This window comes from Diorhabda sublineata, chromosome 8, assembly GCF_026230105.1.
Source record: "Diorhabda sublineata isolate icDioSubl1.1 chromosome 8, icDioSubl1.1, whole genome shotgun sequence".
Classification (NCBI taxonomy): Eukaryota; Metazoa; Arthropoda; class Insecta; order Coleoptera; family Chrysomelidae; genus Diorhabda; species Diorhabda sublineata.
In genome coordinates this window covers 30151557-30174597 of record NC_079481.1, presented here as the reverse complement: position 1 = coordinate 30174597, position 23041 = coordinate 30151557, and the positions used below count along the sequence as shown (strand labels likewise).

General features: G+C 30.8%; 2 protein-coding genes across 9 annotated transcripts; one reads left to right on the top strand and one right to left on the bottom strand.

Annotated features, from left to right (window-relative positions):
• Nucleotides 1-909: 909 nt before the first annotated feature.
• LOC130447645 (ral GTPase-activating protein subunit beta) lies at nucleotides 910-23002 on the top strand. 8 transcript variants are annotated; one of them, XM_056784587.1, is made up of 23 exons: nucleotides 910-1320; nucleotides 4566-4763; nucleotides 4821-5040; nucleotides 5094-5308; nucleotides 5885-6068; nucleotides 6123-6229; nucleotides 6286-6433; nucleotides 6497-6649; nucleotides 7884-7979; nucleotides 10734-10865; nucleotides 10923-11118; nucleotides 11174-11472; nucleotides 14464-14670; nucleotides 15650-15751; nucleotides 18579-18719; nucleotides 18828-19009; nucleotides 19096-19443; nucleotides 19500-19714; nucleotides 19771-20002; nucleotides 21693-21942; nucleotides 22057-22410; nucleotides 22463-22712; nucleotides 22842-22998. In XM_056784587.1, the coding sequence occupies exons 1-23, from the start codon at nucleotides 1264-1266 to the stop codon at nucleotides 22951-22953; spliced, it is 4398 nt and encodes a 1465-aa protein (XP_056640565.1). In that variant the 5' UTR covers nucleotides 910-1263; the 3' UTR covers nucleotides 22954-22998. The 8 variants fall into 8 exon arrangements, with proteins under 8 accessions (XP_056640565.1, XP_056640569.1, XP_056640562.1 ...); XM_056784588.1 differs by lacking the exon at nucleotides 910-1320 and adding an exon at nucleotides 4327-4513 and having other exon boundaries at nucleotides 22842-23002; XM_056784591.1 differs by lacking the exon at nucleotides 6497-6649.
• Nucleotides 1347-4344, bottom strand: LOC130447646 (general transcription factor IIH subunit 1). The gene is made up of 10 exons (XM_056784593.1): nucleotides 4335-4344; nucleotides 4017-4224; nucleotides 3779-3951; nucleotides 3528-3693; nucleotides 3269-3470; nucleotides 2979-3210; nucleotides 2723-2926; nucleotides 1904-2126; nucleotides 1667-1842; nucleotides 1347-1608 (listed from the first exon to the last, which is right to left on the bottom strand). Exons 2-10 carry the CDS (start codon nucleotides 4168-4170, stop codon nucleotides 1492-1494), a joined length of 1647 nt encoding a protein of 548 aa, XP_056640571.1. The 5' UTR covers nucleotides 4171-4224; nucleotides 4335-4344; the 3' UTR covers nucleotides 1347-1491.
• Nucleotides 23003-23041: the final 39 nt, after the last annotated feature.

Below are 23041 nucleotides of genomic sequence, written 5' to 3'. Positions count from 1 at the left end.
TTAAGACCATATTGCGCTTGCGTTGTTTAGAGCAACAAGACTAATATTAAATTTACTTGAAAACATACAAAAAGTAGTACCTACTATAAATTTATATAATTAAATACACGTTGAATCACATTATATAAATAAAATATAATTCAAAATACTTCGACAGCTTCAATACTTCTAAGTAGAAAAAGATATAAAAATAATAATAGTTATTATTAATTATATGATAAGCAGTAACATCTTTTCATTATATTTTTAGTCGAATATCAAATTCTATAATGAAAAATTCTAAGAAATTGATTCAAATATGATCAATAGGAATAAATTGGAAAATCTTTGTTATTATTACCACCCAAGAACTACACTTTCGGTGTAGTGTGTACGGTACATTCCACCTACTATTTTCATAGACAAATAATAGCCTACAAGAGTGGTATATAGTATAGAAACGTATAGTGGTGAAACGAGATAAAGATATAGAGAAATATAACGGTGAAAAGAGTACGATAGAAGAAATTAAAATAAACACTTGACAGAGATAGTTCTATACCGTAACTATCTCATTCTAATATTGTAACACTAATTTTATTGAAAGCAAGTGTATTATTACTTTGTCTATGGGTGGAACCATTGAATTTAAAGAGAAAGAAAGATAGCTATCATCTGTATCCTCGGACAGTAAGTAATAAGAAATTTTTATAAATTTTACAGTAGTTTTGAATATATTCTTTGTGTTTCTGTTTTAGTAAAATGTAAATAAAACAACATATTAATAAATAATGACCATTGTTTTTGATGATGTCACCAAAATGGCAGATTTCTGCTACATGTTTGTTGTAATACTTGACGTCACAAAATTGAATCAATGAAATTAGACACGTTTTACGCGTTATGGAAGAATCGTCGGTATACAGGTAGTGTAAATTGTGTTCCGATAAGTATTTTTCATAGACAAACTAGAATTTTTATCATATTGAATCGGATTTGTAAAAAAGTGTTTCAAGTGAGCGTTTGTTTTGACGCGTAGTAATTTTATATTGAGAAGTGAAAATTTTTCATCCACACATAAGGAAACTAAATCATGAAGCAAAATTTCAATAGACGTGGTTAAATATTGTTACGGTTAAGACTAAAAAAATTAAAAAAAAAAGAAGAAGTGTAGTATACACAAAAACTTGTATATCTACAATGTTATGAACAAAATTCCTTATTTTTGACAAACCGATAGTTTTTTGGGGGGAAATTTGTTTACAAAAATAAAAAATATTTCGTATGGATGATTTTTTGGAGTTTAATAACGTCTTCAGTATAATTTTCTTTGTAAATAAGGTAAGGAAATCAAATAAAATACTAAATTATCTTGATAATTGATTATATTGAAAAAAAAGTGTTACAAATACAATATCGATTTTTAAACACGTCTGATTTATTTCACAGTATTTACAACGTAAAAAATCTCCACTATCCTTCCTTATATTCCATTTAATGCCTAAATATTTCTTAACGACTTTTAATCTTTTGCCAATTATTAAATTTTTGATAAGCAGCATTCAACAATTGATTTAGATGTTTCGTAAGATGATGCGAAAGTGGTGACAACTCTCTTATCAATTTATCCTGTAACCAAAAACAAAATTACCCAAAAAAACCAAACAAAAATTGTATCTATAATTACCTCGAAAGGTTTCAACTTAGCGGTGTGAAATCGATTCAAAGCCTCGTGCATTTTAACCAACGTGGCTTCTCTAGTCGCAGTAGTAGGCGGAAAACACCTCCAAAAATGTTTTAATAATTCGCACAGAGCCAAATACAAATTTCTAACTTCATTTTCGATATCAGGTGGCACTAATTCTAAAACAAAAAAATTCCATTCAATCACACTGGTACACTAAAAAAGTTTCTAAACACTTACGAGCGAGGGACTGTTCCTGGAAACCTCTCATTAAAGCCCCACCAGGTGATAGTTCCCCTAGAGCAGCAACCGCAGCTGCAGGTGTTACTAATGAAGTCGTCGGGTGTCTTCCACTCCAATGTTTAGTTTCCTGGATAACTCCACGTAATAGTGACGAAGCTTCATTGGAATTTAAATAATCAGTATTCGAATCTGGCATCGGTCCATGTAGGTATCTCTCTACCTGAAATATAAATAATAAATAAACCTAAATAGGGACAATAAATGTCCGCAAAAACCAAAAATTAAAACCATACAATGTCATACAGGATATTAAAATCTCAATATAACAATTCATTACAGTTTTTCCTTTATTTTTATCAATTTTTCCATTACCCTGCTTCTTTAATGATTGTTTTGTTCTTCCTATCCACCTCCTTTCTTTACCGCTTGTTCTGGCAAAGTTTTTATTGATTTTTCTTCCTTTTTATTGTATCTCAAGTCTTCTATTGTGTTTATCCGTGTATCTATTGTTTCTTAATGTATCTGCTGTTATTACTATATCTTCTGCTTGTACTAATCCATCTATTTTCACTGTTTCTAAGTTTTTATAGCTAATTATCGTCTCTGGTTGATATGTCTTCGCTTTTATTGATTTTATCATCATATTTGATCGGAAAGGAACGAAGATTGTCTCTGCTTCACCCCAATTTCCATACTAAATCACACTCTTAACATGTAAAATTATTTTTACATTTAAAAACAAAGTAAAAAGTAAAAATAAAGGATCTATAATGTCAGGACATCATATGGAAAAAGAGAAATTGAAATAGCACCTACTTTAGATAAATTCAATTGAACAGCTTTAATATTTTTATCGGAATCTTCGTCTTCTAGATCTGTATACTTAATTTTTTCCAACAGCCTCTGTCTTTTATTAACCGGACCATTACTATTAGAATCAGCTTTACCGTTTGTGTTATTAACGTTTGAATCTGTGCTATTTTGAGGAGAATCTTGTATATTTTTTGACGATTTTAAAACCTGCGAAAACAATTTTATATTTCCAGTTATCCCTATTTTATTGTACGTTTACCATAATCGAATGTTGGTTAAATCTCTTTATCATAGCTTGGCTAACCGTACCGGAGTTATTTACCGATTTCTCAGATGTTAAACCATATCCGTCATCTAACGTTTTATCTTCAAATTCTGTTATATTTATCAATAAATCATTAACTCCTGATTGGATGTCTTTCTTCATAGCTTGATCGTCTAGTTTACCACATTCTGTGAAAATATCTTTACTTTCAGCATATTTTCTATCCCTAAAAGTAAATAGAATGAAACTTTATGTTATTTTTATATATAAATCATTTTTAATACCTATGGAAATAATGTGATTGAAAAAATTTTGTCCAAAATTGTGATTCACTCAATTTAGAAGGTACGTTATCTATATATTTCTTTTTAACAGCAGGGTAAGTTTTAAATATACATTCTATAATATCAGGGGTGATGTTGTACTTAAGTCCGTTACAACCGTCTGTTTGAGGTTTAATATCTGCAAGAAATGCACCGGAAACACCTTGAAACGAATAAATAGTTAAAAGTTAAGTTATCAATTTTTAATACTACATCTTACCGATATCTTGTGGGGGTAGTTTTTGCTTTTGGGTATACTGTTGAGCGAGCTGTGACCAAAATTCTTCTGATGTTACAACTTCAGTCATTACCAAATCCTTATATAACTGAAGTAAGGAAGGATTTGTTGAAAGTAATTTATTTTTTTCTTCCAATTCTTTATCTACCTATAAATGAATGTTTTCACATCTCCAAAGTATCCCTATGAATAATCCCTGATACCAATACAAACAAAAATTAGCAAATACTTACTTTTCTTTTAAATTTTGGCAGTAAAGACTGTAGCATATCCTTAACTTTATCTCTATCGGATAATTGAGCCTGCATACCAGCTTTGTTGGTAAAATGGAACGTTGAGGAGGCACCATTATGAAGGACGACTTGAAGTTGAACTTTGGCTTTACCTTCTGGAGAAATTTTTTGTGCTAAAAGTAACAATTTTGTTTTTATCCGAGCTAATATATAACTTTTAAAACAAAAAATATCTCACATTTTATATCGGCGTAAGCGTGAGATACTGCAACTGTATCTTTATTTTCTACCATCCAAATTAATCTTTGATCCATTAGAAACAAAGTTCCATCGCCTTTTTTATAACGTACATAAGGTACTTGTAATAAAACATCTTCCATTGAGGTAGCCATATTATTCTTATTCACAAATTATTATTAATATAGAAATTAATCGTTACTGGATAACTGTAAACATAACCTAAGTTCACTTACTGGCATTTAATGTAACCAAATTCTTCTTTTTTTAATCTAATGTCAAAATAACAATACGTTTGAACTACCAATAATACACGTACGGACATTTTCGTAGTTGTCAAACTAATATTAAATTGTTTTTTAGTATACTATATAAAATTCGAAATATTGATTAGTGTGGATCTTATTATAGTGATTCGTTCCAGTTTTCATATGCTTTTTTAAAACTTAAAAAGGCTCGCATATGAATTTGGGGCTATTCAACCGTATGAATTTAAAAGTATATGTTCTAATTATTTCCTTTCATTTTGTATATTAACATGAATTTTTAGGAGAGTAGCGAGAACAAAGGAATGTACTCAGAATGGACTTCCTTAAGCTTATCCAACGATCAAGAAAACAATAGTGTTTTAGAAAAATTTGAACTAACTATAAGCAAAGAAATAACTACTAACCTCGTACGACAACTAGCAAGTAATTTAGGAATAACCCAACCCCCCGAACAGAGCTCATTAACAACAGATAAAGACGTAAGTATATGTTACTATAAATTTATTAAGTAATACATTTTTTTTTAATAATTTAAGGTACAATGGTGTATGGAAGTGATTTGTTATGGACTTTCTTTACCTTTAACCGAACATGAAGCTATTAAAGATTGTGTTAATATTTATTGTGAATGGCTCACTACGCTTTTACTAAATCCGAAAATATGTGTTCCCAAGCCTCTTCTAGACGATCCGAACATATATTGTAGAAAAATAATAGGACATTTACGTTATTTGTTTATTCCAAGAAAAGGAGAAAGTAATATGTCAAGATGTATATTCATAATGATATTTTTATTAAATTTTTTACAGGTTTTGATATAATACATAGACAAGCAGTGTTATGTCATCGAGTACTAAGAACTTTACAACAAATAGCTCACGAATCTAAAATATTAGAAACAGTTACATGGGAAATTCTATTATTATTTTTATTGGATATTAATCATACATTATTGTCTCCACCTTCAGTTAAAGACGACATTGCAGATCAGTTGTGCGAGAGAGTTTTGAGCGTTCTTTTTGAGGTAATATACAATTGGGAAATTTAGTTAATTAAGCAGGAAACTGGGAGGCATATCGACTATTACGAAATGATGCACCTGAATCGATCGGAAGAGAAAAATGAAGGTATCTTGAGTTTCTGGAAGGTCTAAACAATACAAAGTGATTGAAAAACATGAATATTTACTCCAATTACTGAATATTCTCAAATCTATCCACAAGTTTGTCAAATAAGTACTTGAAATGGAGTCTCCTGTTAGTCTGCAGTACTAAATCACTTGGCTTGTATTATATATTCTTGTTTAGAGACTTTCCTAACGGCTGGAAGGAATAAGTTTGTTGCCAGTAGTTTCTATAGTACCAGACGAAACTTTTTTGCACCAAATCAGTCAGGATTCCGTATGGGGTACATAGCGAAGTAAGCGTGGATTGGAGTTTATCTGATTCAGGTGAAATTAGTATATGTGGTGCTACAGGATACAATAGTTGCCTCATTTTTGTTACTAGTATGTTTTTGATATATGTGGCGGAAGCAAATTGAGATTTGTTGGGCATCTACAGCCGAACGCGTTGTTTATTTTATTAATTTAATGTTCCAGATATGGTTAATAGCTTGTACGCAATGTTTTCCATCTCCACCTTTATGGAAAACGTTGAAAGAATCTTGTATGAATTGGAGACATAGAGTTGCGCTTATCGAACAGTGGAATAGAGTTAATCTTGCTCTTACATCAAAAATATTATTATTTATGTACGGTCCAACGTTTCCAGAATTAAAAATCGGTTGGAACACAATTTTTTTTCTAAATATGAGGCTTTATATTCATGAAATTTTAGGTGAAGATGATTTGATACCACCGGGTATGACGAATGATTGTGTAGCGCAAAGTTGGTACAGGTTTTTGAACGTAATAGGAAATCCTGTTAGTTTAACCAAACCAAAGGTAGGAAAAAAGTTTTATTATCCTTGTATATAAGGAAAAAAATTGTTTTTATTTAGGTTATTAGTCAAACGGAGAAGTTTCTTCAATTCGCTATAAGTACCGAAGGTTTAGTAGATCCTTGTCAACATCCTTGTTTACAAAATTTGCCCCTAATTTTTTTGAAAGCCGTTAAGGGAATAGCCGGACAAGTCGACGCGTTTTTAGGTTTGTACGAATTAATTTTTAAATTATTTTATGTGAATTTCTATGTTTTTATTGTCCGTGTAGGTATTGCACAACTTATTTGGTGGGACATTGTGGTAACAGGTGCCGGTACTGACAAGATCAAAGAAGCACCTCCTCCAATCACTCATTCTCCTACACCATCTAGTCAACGTCGGTTAGCTAAAAGTTTCAGTGTCACACCATCTTCCGTTAAGGGTAGATTTTGTACTTTTCCTTTTTTTTTATTTCGAACTAAATTTATTTGAAAAAAAAATATCGAGTATTAATATATATGTGTGGTATTCAAAATTTTGTTTATGTCAAATAAGTTTCGTTCAATTTCTTGCGATTTTCTTTTCTTTTTACGCTTTTCTTTCAATTCCAGCTTCGATTCGTCATTTAACTAGACTATAATAGAATTTAGATACACAATAAGGGAATTTATTTCATTTTTTTCACTTTATTACGTTTGTTGTGTTGTATAAAGTTCTAATAATTTTTTTATCACGTTTCTATATACAGTGTTTGCCATTATTTACTAACATACTACTTATAAAATAGGGTAGAAGCATTTAAAAATGATAAAAAGGGATAAAAAAAATTAGTTGGATGAAAACTATTGGAAAAGGAGGGGAATATGATAAATGTGAAAGGAAAAATAATTTACGGGTGATCTGAGGTAGGGAAGGGGAAGGGGGTGGGTTTTTGAGGGTAAAAAAAAACGGTTTTCCTCGATTTATGACAAAACTACAAGTGTTATGGAAAAAAGTTGAATACAAAAGTTGTAGGTAATAAAAAGATCTACAACTTTTGTATTTATAATTTTTTCACATAACCTCAAAATTTGTGTGAAAAATCGAAATAACAGTTTTTGGTTTTTTACTTTTATTTTTTACAAAAAACTTTTCTTTTTTCCACGAAATTTAATGAGAACTTACCTTTTTATGTATGTATGTTCTTACTAAATTTCACGAAAAAAAATGTTTTTTTGTAAAAGATAAAAATAGAAAACCAAAAATTTTGTTATTTCGATTTTTCACACAAATTTTGAGGTTATATGAAAAAATTATAAATACAAAAGTTGTAGATCTTTTTATTACCTACAACTTTTGTATATAACTTTTTTTCATAACACTTGTAGTTTTGTCATAAATCGAGAAAAACCGTTTTTACCCTCAAAAACCTACCCCCTTCCCCTTCCCGACCACAAATGGTCCGTGAATTATTTTCTCTTTCATTTTTATTATATTCTCCTCCAATTCCAATGGGTTTCTATCATTTTTTTTGTTTCAAAAATAAATTATCGACCCAGTGCACTATTTTATCACCTAAAATCTTAATTTTTTTTTTGAAAATTCACATTTTATAAACATTTGGTGAATATTTGATATGTCTGCGAAGAAAATCATCTGTACCTGCCCATATTTATTTTTGAATATGAATTTATTAGGTGTTCCGAAGTCTACTTTGATAGGACTCACTACGAGTCGAAGTTCAGCCGTGTCTACTTTGAATTCCGGTCCAACCTCTACTTCCAGTACGAGCTGTAAGTAAATTTAATAATTATATACCTTAAAATTGTCGAATTTACAATTTAATTTCCATAAATTAATTTTTCTTCCCAACCAGTCCGACCCTGCACTTTGTGTGTCTAACAATGTTGTTAAGTGACGTCACTGATCCGGTCCGCTGGATAATGTGCAGGGGCGGACTGGGTGTTCGTTTTTTTTTGTTGGATATATTAGAAAAATATCTCTTTTTAAAATATCATGCGGTTTTATTATTTTGAATGTTATGTGCTTCTCGTCTAGTACAACCCTGTGCTTTGTTTACAATGCGTAACAACGCTGCGAAGTGACGTCACTGATCAGGTCCGCTAGATGAGATAAACAAAATGCAGGGTTGGACTGGGAGAGGCAATTTATTTTTTCGTTCCAGTAAATCGAAAATTCATCCGATTTTGATGATTTTTTTTTTAATTTTCGTTTTTTTTTTGTTGGATATATTAGAAAAATATCTCTTTTTAAAAATCATACGGTTTTATTATTTTCAATGTTACGTGCTTCTCGTCTAGTACAACCCTGTGCTTTGTTTACAATGCGTAACAACGCTGCGAAGTGACGTCACTGATCAGGTCCGATAGATGAGATGAACAAAATGCAGGGTTGGACTGGGAGAGGCAATTTATTTTTTCGTTCCAGTAAATCGAAAATTCATCCGATTTTGATGATTTTTTTTTAATTTTCGTTTTTTTTTTGTTGGAAAGATATCTCTTTTTAAAAAATCATACGGTTTTATTATTTTCAATGTTACGTGCTTCTCGTCTAGTACAACCCTGTGCTTTGTTTACAATGCATAACAACGCTGCGAAGTGACGTCAATGATCAGGTCCGCTAGATGAGAAAAACAAAATGCAGGGCTGGATTGGGAGAGGCAATTTATTTTTTCGTTTCCAGTAAATCGAAAATTCATCCGATTTTGATGATTTTTTTTATAAATTTTCGTTTTTTTTTGTTGGATATATTAGAAAAATATCTCTTTTTAAAAAATCATACGGTTTTATTATTTTCAATGTTACGTGCTTCTCGTCTAGTACAACCCTGTGCTTTGTTTACAATGCATAACAACGCTGCGAAGTGACGTCAATGATCAGGTCCGCTAGATGAGAAAAACAAAATGCAGGGCTGGATTGGGAGAGGCAATTTATTTTTTCGTTCCAGTAAATCGAAAATTCATCCGATTTTGATGATTTTTTTTTTAATTTTCGTTTTTTTTTGTTGGATATATTAGAAAAATATCTCTTTTTAAAATATCATGCGGTTTTATTATTTTGAATGTTATGTGCTTCTCGTCTAGTACAACCCTGTGCTTTGTTTACAATGCGTAACAACGCTGCGAAGTGACGTCACTGATCAGGTCCGCTAGATGAGATAAACAAAATGCAGGGTTGGACTGGGAGAGGCAATTTATTTTTTCGTTCCAGTAAATCGAAAATTCATCCGATTTTGATGATTTTTTTTTTAATTTTCGTTTTTTTTTTGTTGGATATATTAGAAAAATATCTCTTTTTAAAAATCATACGGTTTTATTATTTTCAATGTTACGTGCTTCTCGTCTAGTACAACCCTGTGCTTTGTTTACAATGCGTAACAACGCTGCGAAGTGACGTCACTGATCAGGTCCGATAGATGAGATGAACAAAATGCAGGGTTGGACTGGGAGAGGCAATTTATTTTTTCGTTCCAGTAAATCGAAAATTCATCCGATTTTGATGATTTTTTTTTAATTTTCGTTTTTTTTTTTGTTGGAAAGATATCTCTTTTTAAAAAATCATACGGTTTTATTATTTTCAATGTTACGTGCTTCTCGTCTAGTACAACCCTGTGCTTTGTTTACAATGCATAACAACGCTGCGAAGTGACGTCACTGATCAGGTCCGCTAGATGAGATAAACAAAATGCAGGGCTGGACTGGGAGAGGCAATTTATTTTTTCGTTTCCAGTAAATCGAAAATTCATCCGATTTTGATGATTTTTTTTATAAATTTTCGTTTTTTTTTGTTGGATATATTAGAAAGATATCTCTTTTTAAAAAATCATACGGTTTTATTATTTTCAATGTTACGTGCTTCTCGTCTAGTACAACCCTGTGCTTTGTTTACAATGCGTAACAACGCTGCGAAGTGACGTCACTGATCAGGTCCGCTATATGAGATAAACAAAATGCAGAGTTGGACTGGGAGAGGCAAATTATTTTTTCGTTCCAGTAAATCGAAAATTCATCCGATTTTGATGATTTTTTTTATAAATTTTCGTTTTTTTTTGTTGGGTATATTAGAAAAATATCTCTTTTTAAAAAATCATACGGTTTTATTATTTTCAATGTTACGTGCTTCTCGTCTAGTACAACCCTGTGCTTTGTTTACAATGCGTAACAACGCTGCGAAGTGACGTCACTGATCAGGTCCGCTAGATGAGATAAACAAAATGCAGAGTTGGACTGGGAGAGGCAATTTATTTTTTCTTTTTAATAAATCGAAAATTCATCCGATTTTGATAATTTTTTTTTTAATTTTCGTTTTTTTATCGAATACATGAGAAAAATATCACACTTGAAAATATCGAACGGTTTTATGACTTGAAACGTTATAAGCTTCACATCCAGCCCGATCCTGTACTTTGTTTACATTGTGACGTCACTTATTAGGCGCGCTGGATAATGTAAACGAAACGCAGGGTCGGACTGGTCAAAAAACAAATATATTTTTTTGTATTTTCCCATTTATCCATTTTCAATTTAGCATTAAGTTCGTTCGGAGGCAACGAATCGAAAATATCGTTAGCTCCCGGTAGGGCTAAATGCAACACGTTGTTGCACCTATTCGGCGAATGGCTTTTCGAAGCGGCTTTCATCGGCTGCGACCTATCGCAAAGTGAGTGGGAGATTTTTCTCAGTGTACCGATATTTAATCGTCGATTTTTCCGTACAGGAGACTCGAAGCGCCCCAATTCGGTAACCATAGATGGCAAATCGTTCCAACAACCCGTAATCGATACGAACGAACTACCGAGTTGTTTGACCATAGACAAATACGAAAGCGGTAGAGCGGAAGCTCTGGGCGCTCTATGCCGAATCGTGTGCGCCAAAAAAACCGGCGAGGAAATTCTGCCGGTGTATTTGGCGAGGTAGGCGTTGGAAATTCCGCGTTGGGCGTATATTGTTTTGATGGTGGTTTTTCAGGTTTTACGTGGCCGTTTCGCAGGGTTTGAGGGTGCAGGCTAATAGAGAATGCGGCGAATGTGCGGCCGCCGTTCTCTTGAATTCGATCAATTTGTTTCATATCGATCTCGACGGGGTGAGGATTCTGTTGCCCTCGTTCGTATCAGCTTTGGAGGTCATTTTACCGGAAAAAGATATGAAATTCAACAATAATATTAATAGGATCGAATTGAGGAAATCCTCCATACAGATATTATTGTCCATATTGGTATTGCCGTTACATTTTCAGAACGTTAACATCAAGGAACTCATAAATGCAGGTAAATTTTGTTTTTTTTTTGTCGTAAAAAATTACGTTTTTCAGGTTATAAATGAAAAAAAAAAATGTTTTAAGTAACAAAAATCGACTTTTTTACACATTTTTGTATCGATTATTTCGAAAAATTATACTTAATTACCATAAAGATTCATATTTCAACTATTTTCATCGAAAATATAAATTTCCCTATCATTCCAGATAAATAAATAAAACCGGCAACATCGTATGCTTGTTATATTTTGTGGTACTAAGTTATATAGATCCGTTTATATCGATTATTGATTGAATAATCGTTTAATAAATTGATAAATGAATTTTTTTTACATACTTTTTTCTCGATTATTGAAAAAAAAAACAAAAATAATCATATTTTATTGATAAAAAAAGTGATATTTCAACAATTTTCGTCTAAAATATCCATTTCCCATGTTTCCTGGAACATTATTAAAGCTGGCAACACGGTATACTTGTTATATTTTGTGGTACTAGGTTATATAGACCCCCTTTGATTTATATACACTAAGAAAACTATTATAAATAGATGATTAATATTTTTTGCATACTTTTTATCTCGATTATTGAAAAAAAACAAAAATAATCATATTTTATTGATAAAAAAATTAATATTTCAACAATTTTCGTCTAAAATATCAATTTCCCATGTTTCCTGAAACATTATTAAAGCTGGCAACACGGTATACTTGTTATATTTTGTGGTACTAGGTTATATAGACCCCCTTTGATTTATATACACTAAGAAAACTATTATAAATAGATGATTAATATTTTTTGCATACTTTTTATCTCGATTATTGAAAAAAAACAAAAATAATCATATTTTATTGATAAAAAAATTAATATTTCAACAATTTTCGTCTAAAATATCAATTTCCCATGTTTCCTGGAACATTATTAAAGCTGGCAACACGGTATACTTGTTATATTTTGTGGTACTAGGTTATATAGACCCCCTTTGATTTATATACACTAAGAAAACTATTATAAATAGATGATTAATATTTTTTTGCATACTTTTTATCTCGATTATTGAAAAAAAACAAAAATAATCATATTTTATTGATAAAAAAATTAATATTTCAACAATTTTCGTCTAAAATATCCATTTCCCATGTTTCCTGGAACATTATTAAAGCTGGCAACACGGTATACTTGTTATATTTTGTGGTACTAGGTTATATAGACCCCCTTTGATTTATATACACTAAGAAAACTATTATAAATAGATGATTAATATTTTTTTGCATACTTTTTATCTCGATTATTGAAAAAAAACAAAAATAATCATATTTTATTGATAAAAAAATTAATATTTCAACAATTTTCGTCTAAAATATCCATTTCCCATGTTTCCTGGAACATTATTAAAGCTGGCAACACGGTATACTTGTTATATTTTGTGGTACTAGGTTATATAGACCCCCTTTGATTTAAATACACTAAGAAAACTATTATAAATAGATGATTAATATTTTTTGCATACTTTTTATCTCGATTATTGAAAAAAAACAAAAATAATCATATTTTATTGATAAAAAAATTAATATTTCAACAATTTTCGTCTAAAATATCCATTTCCCATGTTTCCTGGAACATTATTAAAGCTGGCAACACGGTATACTTGTTATATTTTGTGGTACTAGGTTATATAGACCCCCTTTGATTTATATACACTAAGAAAACTATTATAAATAGATGATTAATATTTTTTTGCATACTTTTTATCTCGATTATTGAAAAAAAACAAAAATAATCATATTTTATTGATAAAAAAATTAATATTTCAACAATTTTCGTCTAAAATATCCATTTCCCATGTTTCCTGGAACATTATTCAAGCTGGCAACACGGTATACTTGTTATATTTTGTGGTACTAGGTTATATAGACCCCCTTTGATTTATATACACTAAGAAAACTATTATAAATAGATGATTAATATTTTTTTGCATACTTTTTATCTCGATTATTGAAAAAAAACAAAAATAATCATATTTTATTGATAAAAAAAGTGATATTTCAGCAACTTTCTTCTAAAATATCCATTTCCCATGTTTCCTGAAACATTATTAAAGCTGGCAACAAAGTATACGTAATATATTTTGTGGTACTTGGTTTTTTAGATTTCAATATGGAAGCTATTATAGAAAAAATAATCATTCAACGAATTAATTGAAGAATATTTCATTAATTATCGTATTTTTTGTTATTTTTATAACTAAATTATCTTATTTTAATAACAACTGTCATAATTATTTATATCTCGTGTTAGTGATGATGTCACAACGGCCATTTTTAAATATGGATTCCAAACAAAAGAAATTTCGTAATTTCCACAAAATTTTTAGTTTTAAACGCGTTTTTGAGTTAAAAAATGATATTTGAATCACCCTATATTTGAAAAAAGATTTTTCATCTAATTAAAAATGTAGATTATATCGAAATAACTATTTTTTCATGATTATTTGTCTTGATTTTAGTTGTTTTATCATATAAAATCAGATAAAAATAATTTATTATTATTTTTAATTGATTTCATATGAAAATAAAATATGAAACGAATATAAATCGTCACGAAAAACATATAAAAAGATCTAGAAATTGAAAAATTAACGAAAAAAAATATTTTGAGGTTGTTATTACAATTTTATACATTTTTGGTTTATCGTAAGTGTATTTTGGTACTACATACTTTGAAAATTCTAATTATATGAATTAGATATAAAATTTTTGACATAAAATTAATTTGTTTTGCAACCCTCGTACATTAACTCAATTCATACTAATATAATAATTTACACCGTCGCCAATATTACTCACGTAAATTTCAATTGCATATATTGCACAATTTAGACGAAAAAATTTGAAAACCGAATCACAAAATCAATTTTGTTTCAAAACACGAATAAAAAAAAATTTCCAACTATAATTTTTTACACAGATTAGTGTGATTTATATGATGACATATTTCGTAGGTTCTAACGACAAATCCGTCAATTTTTTGCAACTAAAACCGAAACTGATGAACCTTTTAATGAACGCCTTACAAATTGAAACCGATTCCCAGAATACTCACATGTTATTAGGGGGTTTGTTTTTGTGCGTCCAAGATTCGGCCATTTTCGAAAAAGTTGAACAAGTCACGCAAAATTCGACCGAATGTTCGAATTTATTGAGTTCTGGTGAGGAATTTTAAGGTTGGAAATTTCAAAAATGAAACTAGCAAATTTTCTCACGCGATTCTCACAAAATGATTCATTACAATTGTCTTTACCTGAATTAGTATCGAAACGTACTCAAATGTTCGTAGTTGCTTCATTAATTGTTCGATTTTAATCGTTTACCCATGATTCAGAACATAATGCGGGACTTGAATCATCTTTTCAGCGTGCTTCCAAACTGTTATTCAATTTTTCCAAGTTTAAAACATAATTAAACATTTAAAGTAAACAATAAAGCGTTTTCAAGACAAATATTCACTATATTTGCAAAAAAATTTCGAAAAAAATGTTCAAAATCTTATCTCAATGTAAACATAACCTTTTAGTAACAACCTCTGACAGTAATATCAACTCTATGGTCTCTTATTGATGTATTATTAAGGCAATTGTAATGACGTTTGAAACTCATACGCCATCTTTGTTCCAGTTTAACTACTAGTTTAATACATCGAATAAATTAGTTCTAGAAAACTGTAATGCAATGTTAATATTTGACTTTAGTTTAGTAAATAAATATTTGATTAAATAACTTTTAATGTGATATGAAAATAGAGAAAATTTGCTAATTTTAAATTTATTTTTTTCTTATATTCACTATTTACGATAAGCATGATATGATTCAAATGTTAACAATTAAAAAAAAATAATTGAAATCGCAAATGAATAATTTGAGGTTAGGCATAATATACACGCATACATTTATTTACACTGAGAAAACTAACTTTCTTGAAAAAATAATTTTTAAATCGTTATTTAAATTTGAAATGTAACATAATTGATATACGAGGTGTTAATTTATAGTTTACACGGTGCTGTTTTGTCATTTTAAATAAAATACGTTAATGCGGTAAAGATTTTTGTTAACATTTGAAAAAATGCACTTTAATTTTCCGTTTCAATATTATTTATTTTGTATTGGCTTGTATTTCCGCTTGTATAGCTTCTGATACGGCAAGTATGGTGAGCATGGCTAGCAGTGATCGTTCCACAACACCCGATCAGTTTGGTTTCAATGATAATGATCCGCTATTGTTACCTTTAGGTATGTTTCTTCTCAAAAACCCACTTATACGCCACTTATTCCATTTTTAACTAATTAAACAACAAAAATATAATTATTTCCGATCTTTTCCGTACCAATAACGAACTTGGCGACACGGCATATTTTATGGTAGTTACACATCATAACCTAAAAGAAACTGTCGCTTTGATTTTTTGTAGAATAAGTTACAGCGTTGCCAAGTTATGTTGATTAGTCGGGAAATTTTTTTTTGCAACCTATTTCATCACTTATCCCTAAATTAATTGATTCCTTAAAAATTTTTATTATTCTATATGCTGTTTAAATTATAATAATGAAGTTTTTACGATGAGTTTGCAAAAATGCTAATATATGACAGATGCTATTTTGTTAACACGGTTGTCTGCACTCTGTCAAATGTCATATGTCGAAAATTGCAAAAGACAAATGTCATGTCAAAAATTGCAAAAGTCATATGTCAAAAGTTGCAAAAGTCAAATGTCATATGTCAAAAGTTGCAAAAGTCAAATGTCATATGTCAAAAATTGCAAAAGTCAAATGTCATATGTCAAAAATTGCAAAAGTCAAATGTCATATGTCAAAAATTGCAAAAGTCAAATGTCATGTGTCAAAAATTGTAAAAATCAAATGTCATATGTCAAAAGTTCAATAAAATGTGAGAAAATAAATTCTGACTCAATTTTCAACACGATTGCCAACGTTCAAAATATATTTTGCCTTAAAACACGACTAATTTAATTTATTTACATTCTGTCAAATGTCGTATGTCAAAAATTTCAAAAGTTCAATAAAATGTGAAAAATTGAATCGTTACACAATTGGTTGAAACTTACGAAAAATAATTTTCATTGAATCTCGAAATATTTTCCGGTTTACACTCTATCAATTGTCATATGTCAAAACTGCAAAAGTCCAATAAAATGTGAATAACGAATTCTGAGGCAATAAACTGATTTTTTCAAAACAACAATTCGAATTCTGTCAAATGTCACATGTCAAAAATTGCAAAAGTCAAACGTCATATGTCAAAAATTCTAAAAGTTCAATAAAACGTGAGAAAATAAATTCTGACACAATTTTCAACACGATTGCCAACGTTCAAAACAACAATTCGAATTTTGTCAAATGTCATATGTCAAAAATTTCAAAAGTTCAAAAAATATGAAAAAATGAATCTTGACACAATTGGTTGAAACTTACGAAAAATAATTTTCTTTGAAACTCGAAATATTTTCCGCTTTACACCATGTCATTTGTCATATGTCAAAACTGCAAACGTCCAATAAAATGTGGATAACGAATTCTGAGGCAATCAACTGATTTTTTCAAAACAATTCGAATTCTGTCAAATGTCATATGTCAAAAATTGCAAAAGTCAAACGTCATATGTCAAAAATTCTAAAAGTTCAATAAAATGTGAGGAAATAAAATCTGGCACAATTTTTAACACGATTTCCAACGTTCAAAATATATTTTCTCTTAAAACACGATTAATTTCGTTTATTTACACTCTGTCAATTGTCATATGTCAAAACTGCAAACGTCCAATAAAATGTGGATAACGAATTCTGAGGCAATCAACTGATTTTTTCAAAACAACAATTCGAATTCTGTCAAATGTCATATGTCAAAAATTGCAAAAGTCAAACGTCATATGTCAAAAATTCTAAAAGTTCAATAAAATGTGAGGAAATAAAATCTGGCACAATTTTTAACACGATTTCCAACGTTCAAAATATATTTTCTCTTAAAACACGATTAATTTCGTTTATTTACACTCTGTCAATTGTCATATGTCAAAACTGCAAACGTCCAATAAAATGTGGATAACGAATTCTGAGGCAATCAACTGATTTTTTCAAAACAACAATTCGAATTCTGTCAAATGTCATATGTCAAAAATTGCAAAAGTCAAACGTCATATGTCAAAAATTCTAAAAGTTCAATAAAATGTGAGGAAATAAAATCTGGCACAATTTTTAACACGATTTCCAACGTTCAAAATATATTTTCTCTTAAAACACGATTAATTTCGTTTATTTACACTCTGTCAATTGTCATATGTCAAAACTGCAAACGTCCAATAAAATGTGGATAACGAATTCTGAGGCAATCAACTGATTTTTTCAAAACAACAATTCGAATTCTGTCAAATGTCATATGTCAAAAATTGCAAAAGTCAAACGTCATATGTCAAAAATTCTAAAAGTTCAATAAAATGTGAGGAAATAAAATCTGGCACAATTTTTAACACGATTTCCAACGTTCAAAATATATTTTCTCTTAAAACACGATTAATTTCGTTTATTTACACTCTGTCAATTGTCATATGTCAAAACTGCAAACGTCCAATAAAATGTGGATAACGAATTCTGAGGCAATCAACTGATTTTTTCAACGCAACAATTCGAATTCTGTTAAATGTCATATGTCAAAAATTGCAACAGTCAAATGTCATATGTCAAAAATTTCAAAAGTTCAATAAAAAATGAAAAATTGAATCGCGACACAATTGGTTGAAACTTACGAAAAATAATTTTCATTGAATCTCGAAATATTTTCCGCTTTACACCATGTCATTTGTCATATGTCAAAACTGCAAACGTCCAATAAAATGTGAATAACGAATTCTGACGCAATCAACTGATTTTTTCAACGCAACAATTCGAATTCTGTCAAATGTCATATGTCAAAAATTTCAAAAGTTCAATAAAATGTGAATAACGAATTCTGACGACAATTCGAATTCTGTCAAATGTCATATGTCACAAATTGCAAACTCTACGCAAATAACATTCACGGTAACGATTCCAGAACTTTCTTACAGATTCTGCGCACGCGCTTTTCGTTAGAGCGACATATCTCGTATGTCACCGTTTAATTTCATCGTGGAAAACCGATTTGAACGTTTCTTTAGCAGCTTTAGAACTTTTATCCGGCTTAGCTCGAATCCACATCAAAGGATCAGGTACAAGACAAACTTGTAATTGTATAGAGATGGGATTCGATTAATGGAAATCCCGTCTCTATACGTACGGTTTTCGATAGTGAGGTTATGTTTTCCGTTGTCGTTTAGATGCCATGGAATGCAAAAGGGCGGTAAAATGGTTGTGCGATTATATTATTTCTCAATGTTCCCGACCACCTCAAGCCCATTCCAAAGATTTACATTCGACCATCGTCGCCGCGTTCCAGTGCTGTTCCGTTTGGTTGTTGGAACATCCTTATTTACTTCGCGATAAGGATTGTTTGACGACTGTAAGTACAAAAATTTAAATATTTAACAACGCTGTCGCGATTCGATTTCTAACCTCAAATTTTGAAAACATAACCTATACAATTAGGTATTGGAAGTCGCCGAATTGGGAATATCCGGTACCAAATCAGTGGGCAAACCGGGTGAACCGATCAAAATGAAGGAAGAGAAAGATCTGAAACCGGCTTCGATGAGGGTTAGAGACGCCGCCGAAAATCTATTGACTTGTATATTGGAACAAGTGTCGTATTTTCCCAGCGAATGCGGACCGGAATCGGTGTCGTCGCTACTGGACGAATTGTCGTTATTGAAACATTGCAATTCGTGGCCCACCGCTTGCAACGTCCAATCGGCGGCCGTGGAAAAATTCAGATACTTCATAACCGAAGGATCCGTCATGGTGGCGCTGCTGGAAGAACCGCTAGGAAACGACCAGGTAAATAAATTGAGACGATTCGAGAAATTGTTCGGTTTAAAATTTGTCCCGTTTAGGATCCTCAACCGACGGTGACTCTATTGGTTCGCGGACCTTTCGGACGCCACGCGTGGACTATGCAACTACGACATTTACCCAGGCATAAATCGGGAACGCAGCACCACGTGCACAACGCCTGGCGACCTGTTGCGATGCAAGAAACTCCGTTGAAACCGGCGGCGAAACAGAAATATTTCCCCGACGGGGTAGATAGAGTTTTACAATGTAAAGTGTACGTGAATTCGTTCTTTTCTGTCAATTGATCGACTAATTAATTGTTTATCGTAGTGATTTTTCAATACCGACTTTGGATTCAGTATTATCGGAAAACGAAATAAAAAAAGATATTGATTTGATCAATAGGTTGGTTAATAAACAAGTTTTACTAGAAAACGACATAAATCAGTCTCGTTCCGAATCGAATTTAATTGAATATTCGCCGCCCCCTGTATGTCACGAATTCCAAACGGCTCGTTTGTTCCTGTCCTATTTCGGTCTGCTATCATTGGAGGAATCAGAGGTATTTATATTAATCAATTATCATATAACCCTCGTATATCGACTTTTTATATATACCCCGTATCTATATCGAATATTGATTTAAAAATAATTATTAATCAATTTAATTTTTTTGTAATATTAGATTTGGTTTTATTTAGAAAAACAAAAATAATACATTTTTTTCAGAATATTTTTTATCAAAAACTTGTTTTATAGCACGCCTATGGTAAAACGGATTTTGCTGTTGGCCATTTTTATCGCATTTAATTCGATGATTTCAACCGATCAGCCATTGTTGTACTCTTTCCTTTATTTCTGATCAGTTGATATGTTCAGTCTTTTAATTTTAATTCGATGATATCAACCGGTCAATTGTTATGTTCCTTCCTCCACTTTTAATTCGATGATCTTAACCGATCATGTGTTATTATTCCTTCGTTCACTTTTAATTTAATGATCTGGACCTATTGTGTTCCCTTACTTCTAATTCGATGATCTGAATCGATCAGCTGTTCTGTTCCTTCTTCCACTTTTAATTCGATTATCTCAACCGATCAATGGTTGCGTTCCTTCGTTTATTGTTAATTCGATGATCTCAACCGATCAGCTGTTGTGCTCGTTATGTCAAATTTAGGTAATGATATACGTAACTAGTTTTTTCGACGTGATTTAGTTAATCCATAAAATTTTTATTTTTATTAATATTTATTTGAAAATCAACATGTTATTGGTCATAACGACGTTTAAAGTTTGCGGGATTGGTTGAAATACGTATAAGACAATTTTGAGTGGTAAAAGTGATGATATAACTTTTCGGATATAACTTTTTCTAACAATGTATTAATTCCTTTACAAATAAATACTTGAATGTGATAATTTTTTTTATCATAAAATTTGAGGATTTGTAATAACGGAATAGATGTTTCATTGTCGATTTCGAAAATAGAGTATTTTCTGAAGTTTCTCTTGTAACTAGCAACTCTTCTCAAATTGTTGAAGCTGAGTTGTTTATTTGGATATCTCAACATATTTTTTACATCAAATAAATAAAATTATCTCTTACAGGTAAGTTTTCTTACTTATTTACATAATGAAAATTTGTTTTTGATTTTTCTTTCCTTGGAACTTATTTTCATACTTGGAAACACCTAGTGGTCGAATCTGGAGATTATGATGGCCGTAGAAGCTATTCCAACCCCAACTTGTGCTTTTTTTATACATATAGAGCTAGTTTTCCTTTAATTGGTCCAATAATAGTTACAATTAAATGTTTTTTGTACTTTTCGAAAATGATTTATGAACAATATGTTGTTTTTTTTCAAGCTTTTGATTTGAGTGTGTTTGTGATGAATCTATATACCTAAACATCCCTTAGAAATGTCTAAATTTTGTATTATTGTTAGGAGTTGAAACAAAAATTTGGAATGAAGCTTTTTTATGGTTTAATTCCCATAAACACACAAAGTTTTTTTTTTTATATTTCTGATGTAACATCCCTCGTAAGACGTCTCAATCATTTGGAATCGTGAATTTTTGTAGAATTTGCCACATCAGTCATATAATTATTGTTTCTACCAATATAAGTTGAACCATAAATTTTTTGTTATTAAATAATAAACTACTGGGGGTGATTAGCTCTAAAATTCGCACTCCGGTCACTTATCGATGACTAATGTGTCCATCCTGTATAAACTAAGTTTTCATTTTAGAACAAAGAAGACGACAGTAGCCATTTATCAGTTATAGATAGTAGCGCTAATGAATTCTGTAAAGATCTACTGATGTTGGATAATATGAGTCCGAGAACTTGTGATACCGTTCATTTATTTTATGTAAAATCGCGACAGACCAGCGCTCAAGATATAATCAACAATATTTCAAACGAAAACTCAATTTCCACTTATTTTTGGGAATTTGTACACACTTTAGGGTGGGCAGTAGAAGTTGGCAGTCATCCAGGTTAGTAAAACTGCACTACTCGTTAGGTCGTCGAAAAAATATAGTCTTAAACTCGCGGGGAAACTAGATTTTTCGTTTTAACGACGCGATATGGTGAGTAAACGTTATTTTCAGGATGGACCGGTCACGTATCAACTAGTTGGAAGATATTGCCAAATAATGATACCGAAGAAATGGAAAAACGAACTTCGTACGACGGTTCGACTCACGTACTTTATTGGGCCGATGCTTGTTCGGAAATAGCTTTCGTTATTCCTTCCCAATGTAAATCCGAGTCCGATTTGGGGCGCGGTTTCGATTCAATTTCAGCTTGGAACGAAAAGAATTTATCGGAAAAAAGAATTTCGAGTTTGGATTTGGAAAAACCTAAAAGAACTTCCCATAAATCCATACTGCATCCTCATACCAATACTAAAATAATGGTTGTATGGTTGGAAAGCTTCGAAGACCATTTGACGTTACCTATAGGTAAAAAAAAACAATTGAAATGATTTTTTTTTTAAATTTCTATTATATTTAGATGAATTGCTTTTATCTATGGATACCGGTTTGGAAACTGATGGTAAAGAAAGTACCAGTGATGTTTTGGTAATTTTTTTGCATTTATTATCAACGGGATTACTTAGGGTGCACATACAAGGACCTACTGGTCGTGTAGGTTTAGCTTCACCACTAATAGACGGTATGGTAGTTAGTAGAAGGGCGTTAGGACCTCTAGTGCGACATACCGCTCTAAATATGGCTAGAAGAAGAAGATTAGATTCTGAAAGGTACTAAATTTCGATATATATATACCTCTAATTTGACATTAAAGCTCAATCAAACTTGTATTTCTGTTATAAAATGTCTTTTAAAACTTATAGGTGCTGTGTAACGTAAAAATTTGTAAATTATTTCAGTTATCAACCACCGCATCTTAGAAGAAGATTAAAAATTCAAGAAATCGGACAAAAATATAAAATTGAAATGACTACACCTGAATTACTCACTTATCTATTTAGTAGTACTTGAGTTTAATGTAATTTCATAATAATTGTAAAATAAAATTAATTTTTAAACTTCTTATTGTTTGATTTAAAAATTCTATTCTACTAGGAAC

Bases quoted from the DNA above. Each gene is read 5' to 3' on its own strand.
- LOC130447645 (XM_056784584.1), top strand. From the start codon at position 1,264: ATGGATGATTTTTTGGAGTTTAATAACGTCTTCAGTATAATTTTCTTT. The intron at 5,041-5,093 runs GTAATATGTCAA...AATTTTTTACAG, and splicing joins TATTCCAAGAAAAGGAGAAA to GTTTTGATATAATACATAGA. The intron at 19,010-19,095 runs GTAAGTACAAAA...CTATACAATTAG, and splicing joins ATAAGGATTGTTTGACGACT to GTATTGGAAGTCGCCGAATT.
- LOC130447646 (XM_056784593.1), bottom strand. From the start codon at position 4,170: ATGGCTACCTCAATGGAAGATGTTTTATTACAAGTACCTTATGTACGT. The intron at 3,211-3,268 runs GTATTAAAAATG...ATTTACTTTTAG, and splicing joins CAATCACATTATTTCCATAG to GGATAGAAAATATGCTGAAA. The intron at 2,127-2,722 runs GTAGGTGCTATT...TTTATATTTCAG, and splicing joins TTCAATTGAATTTATCTAAA to GTAGAGAGATACCTACATGG.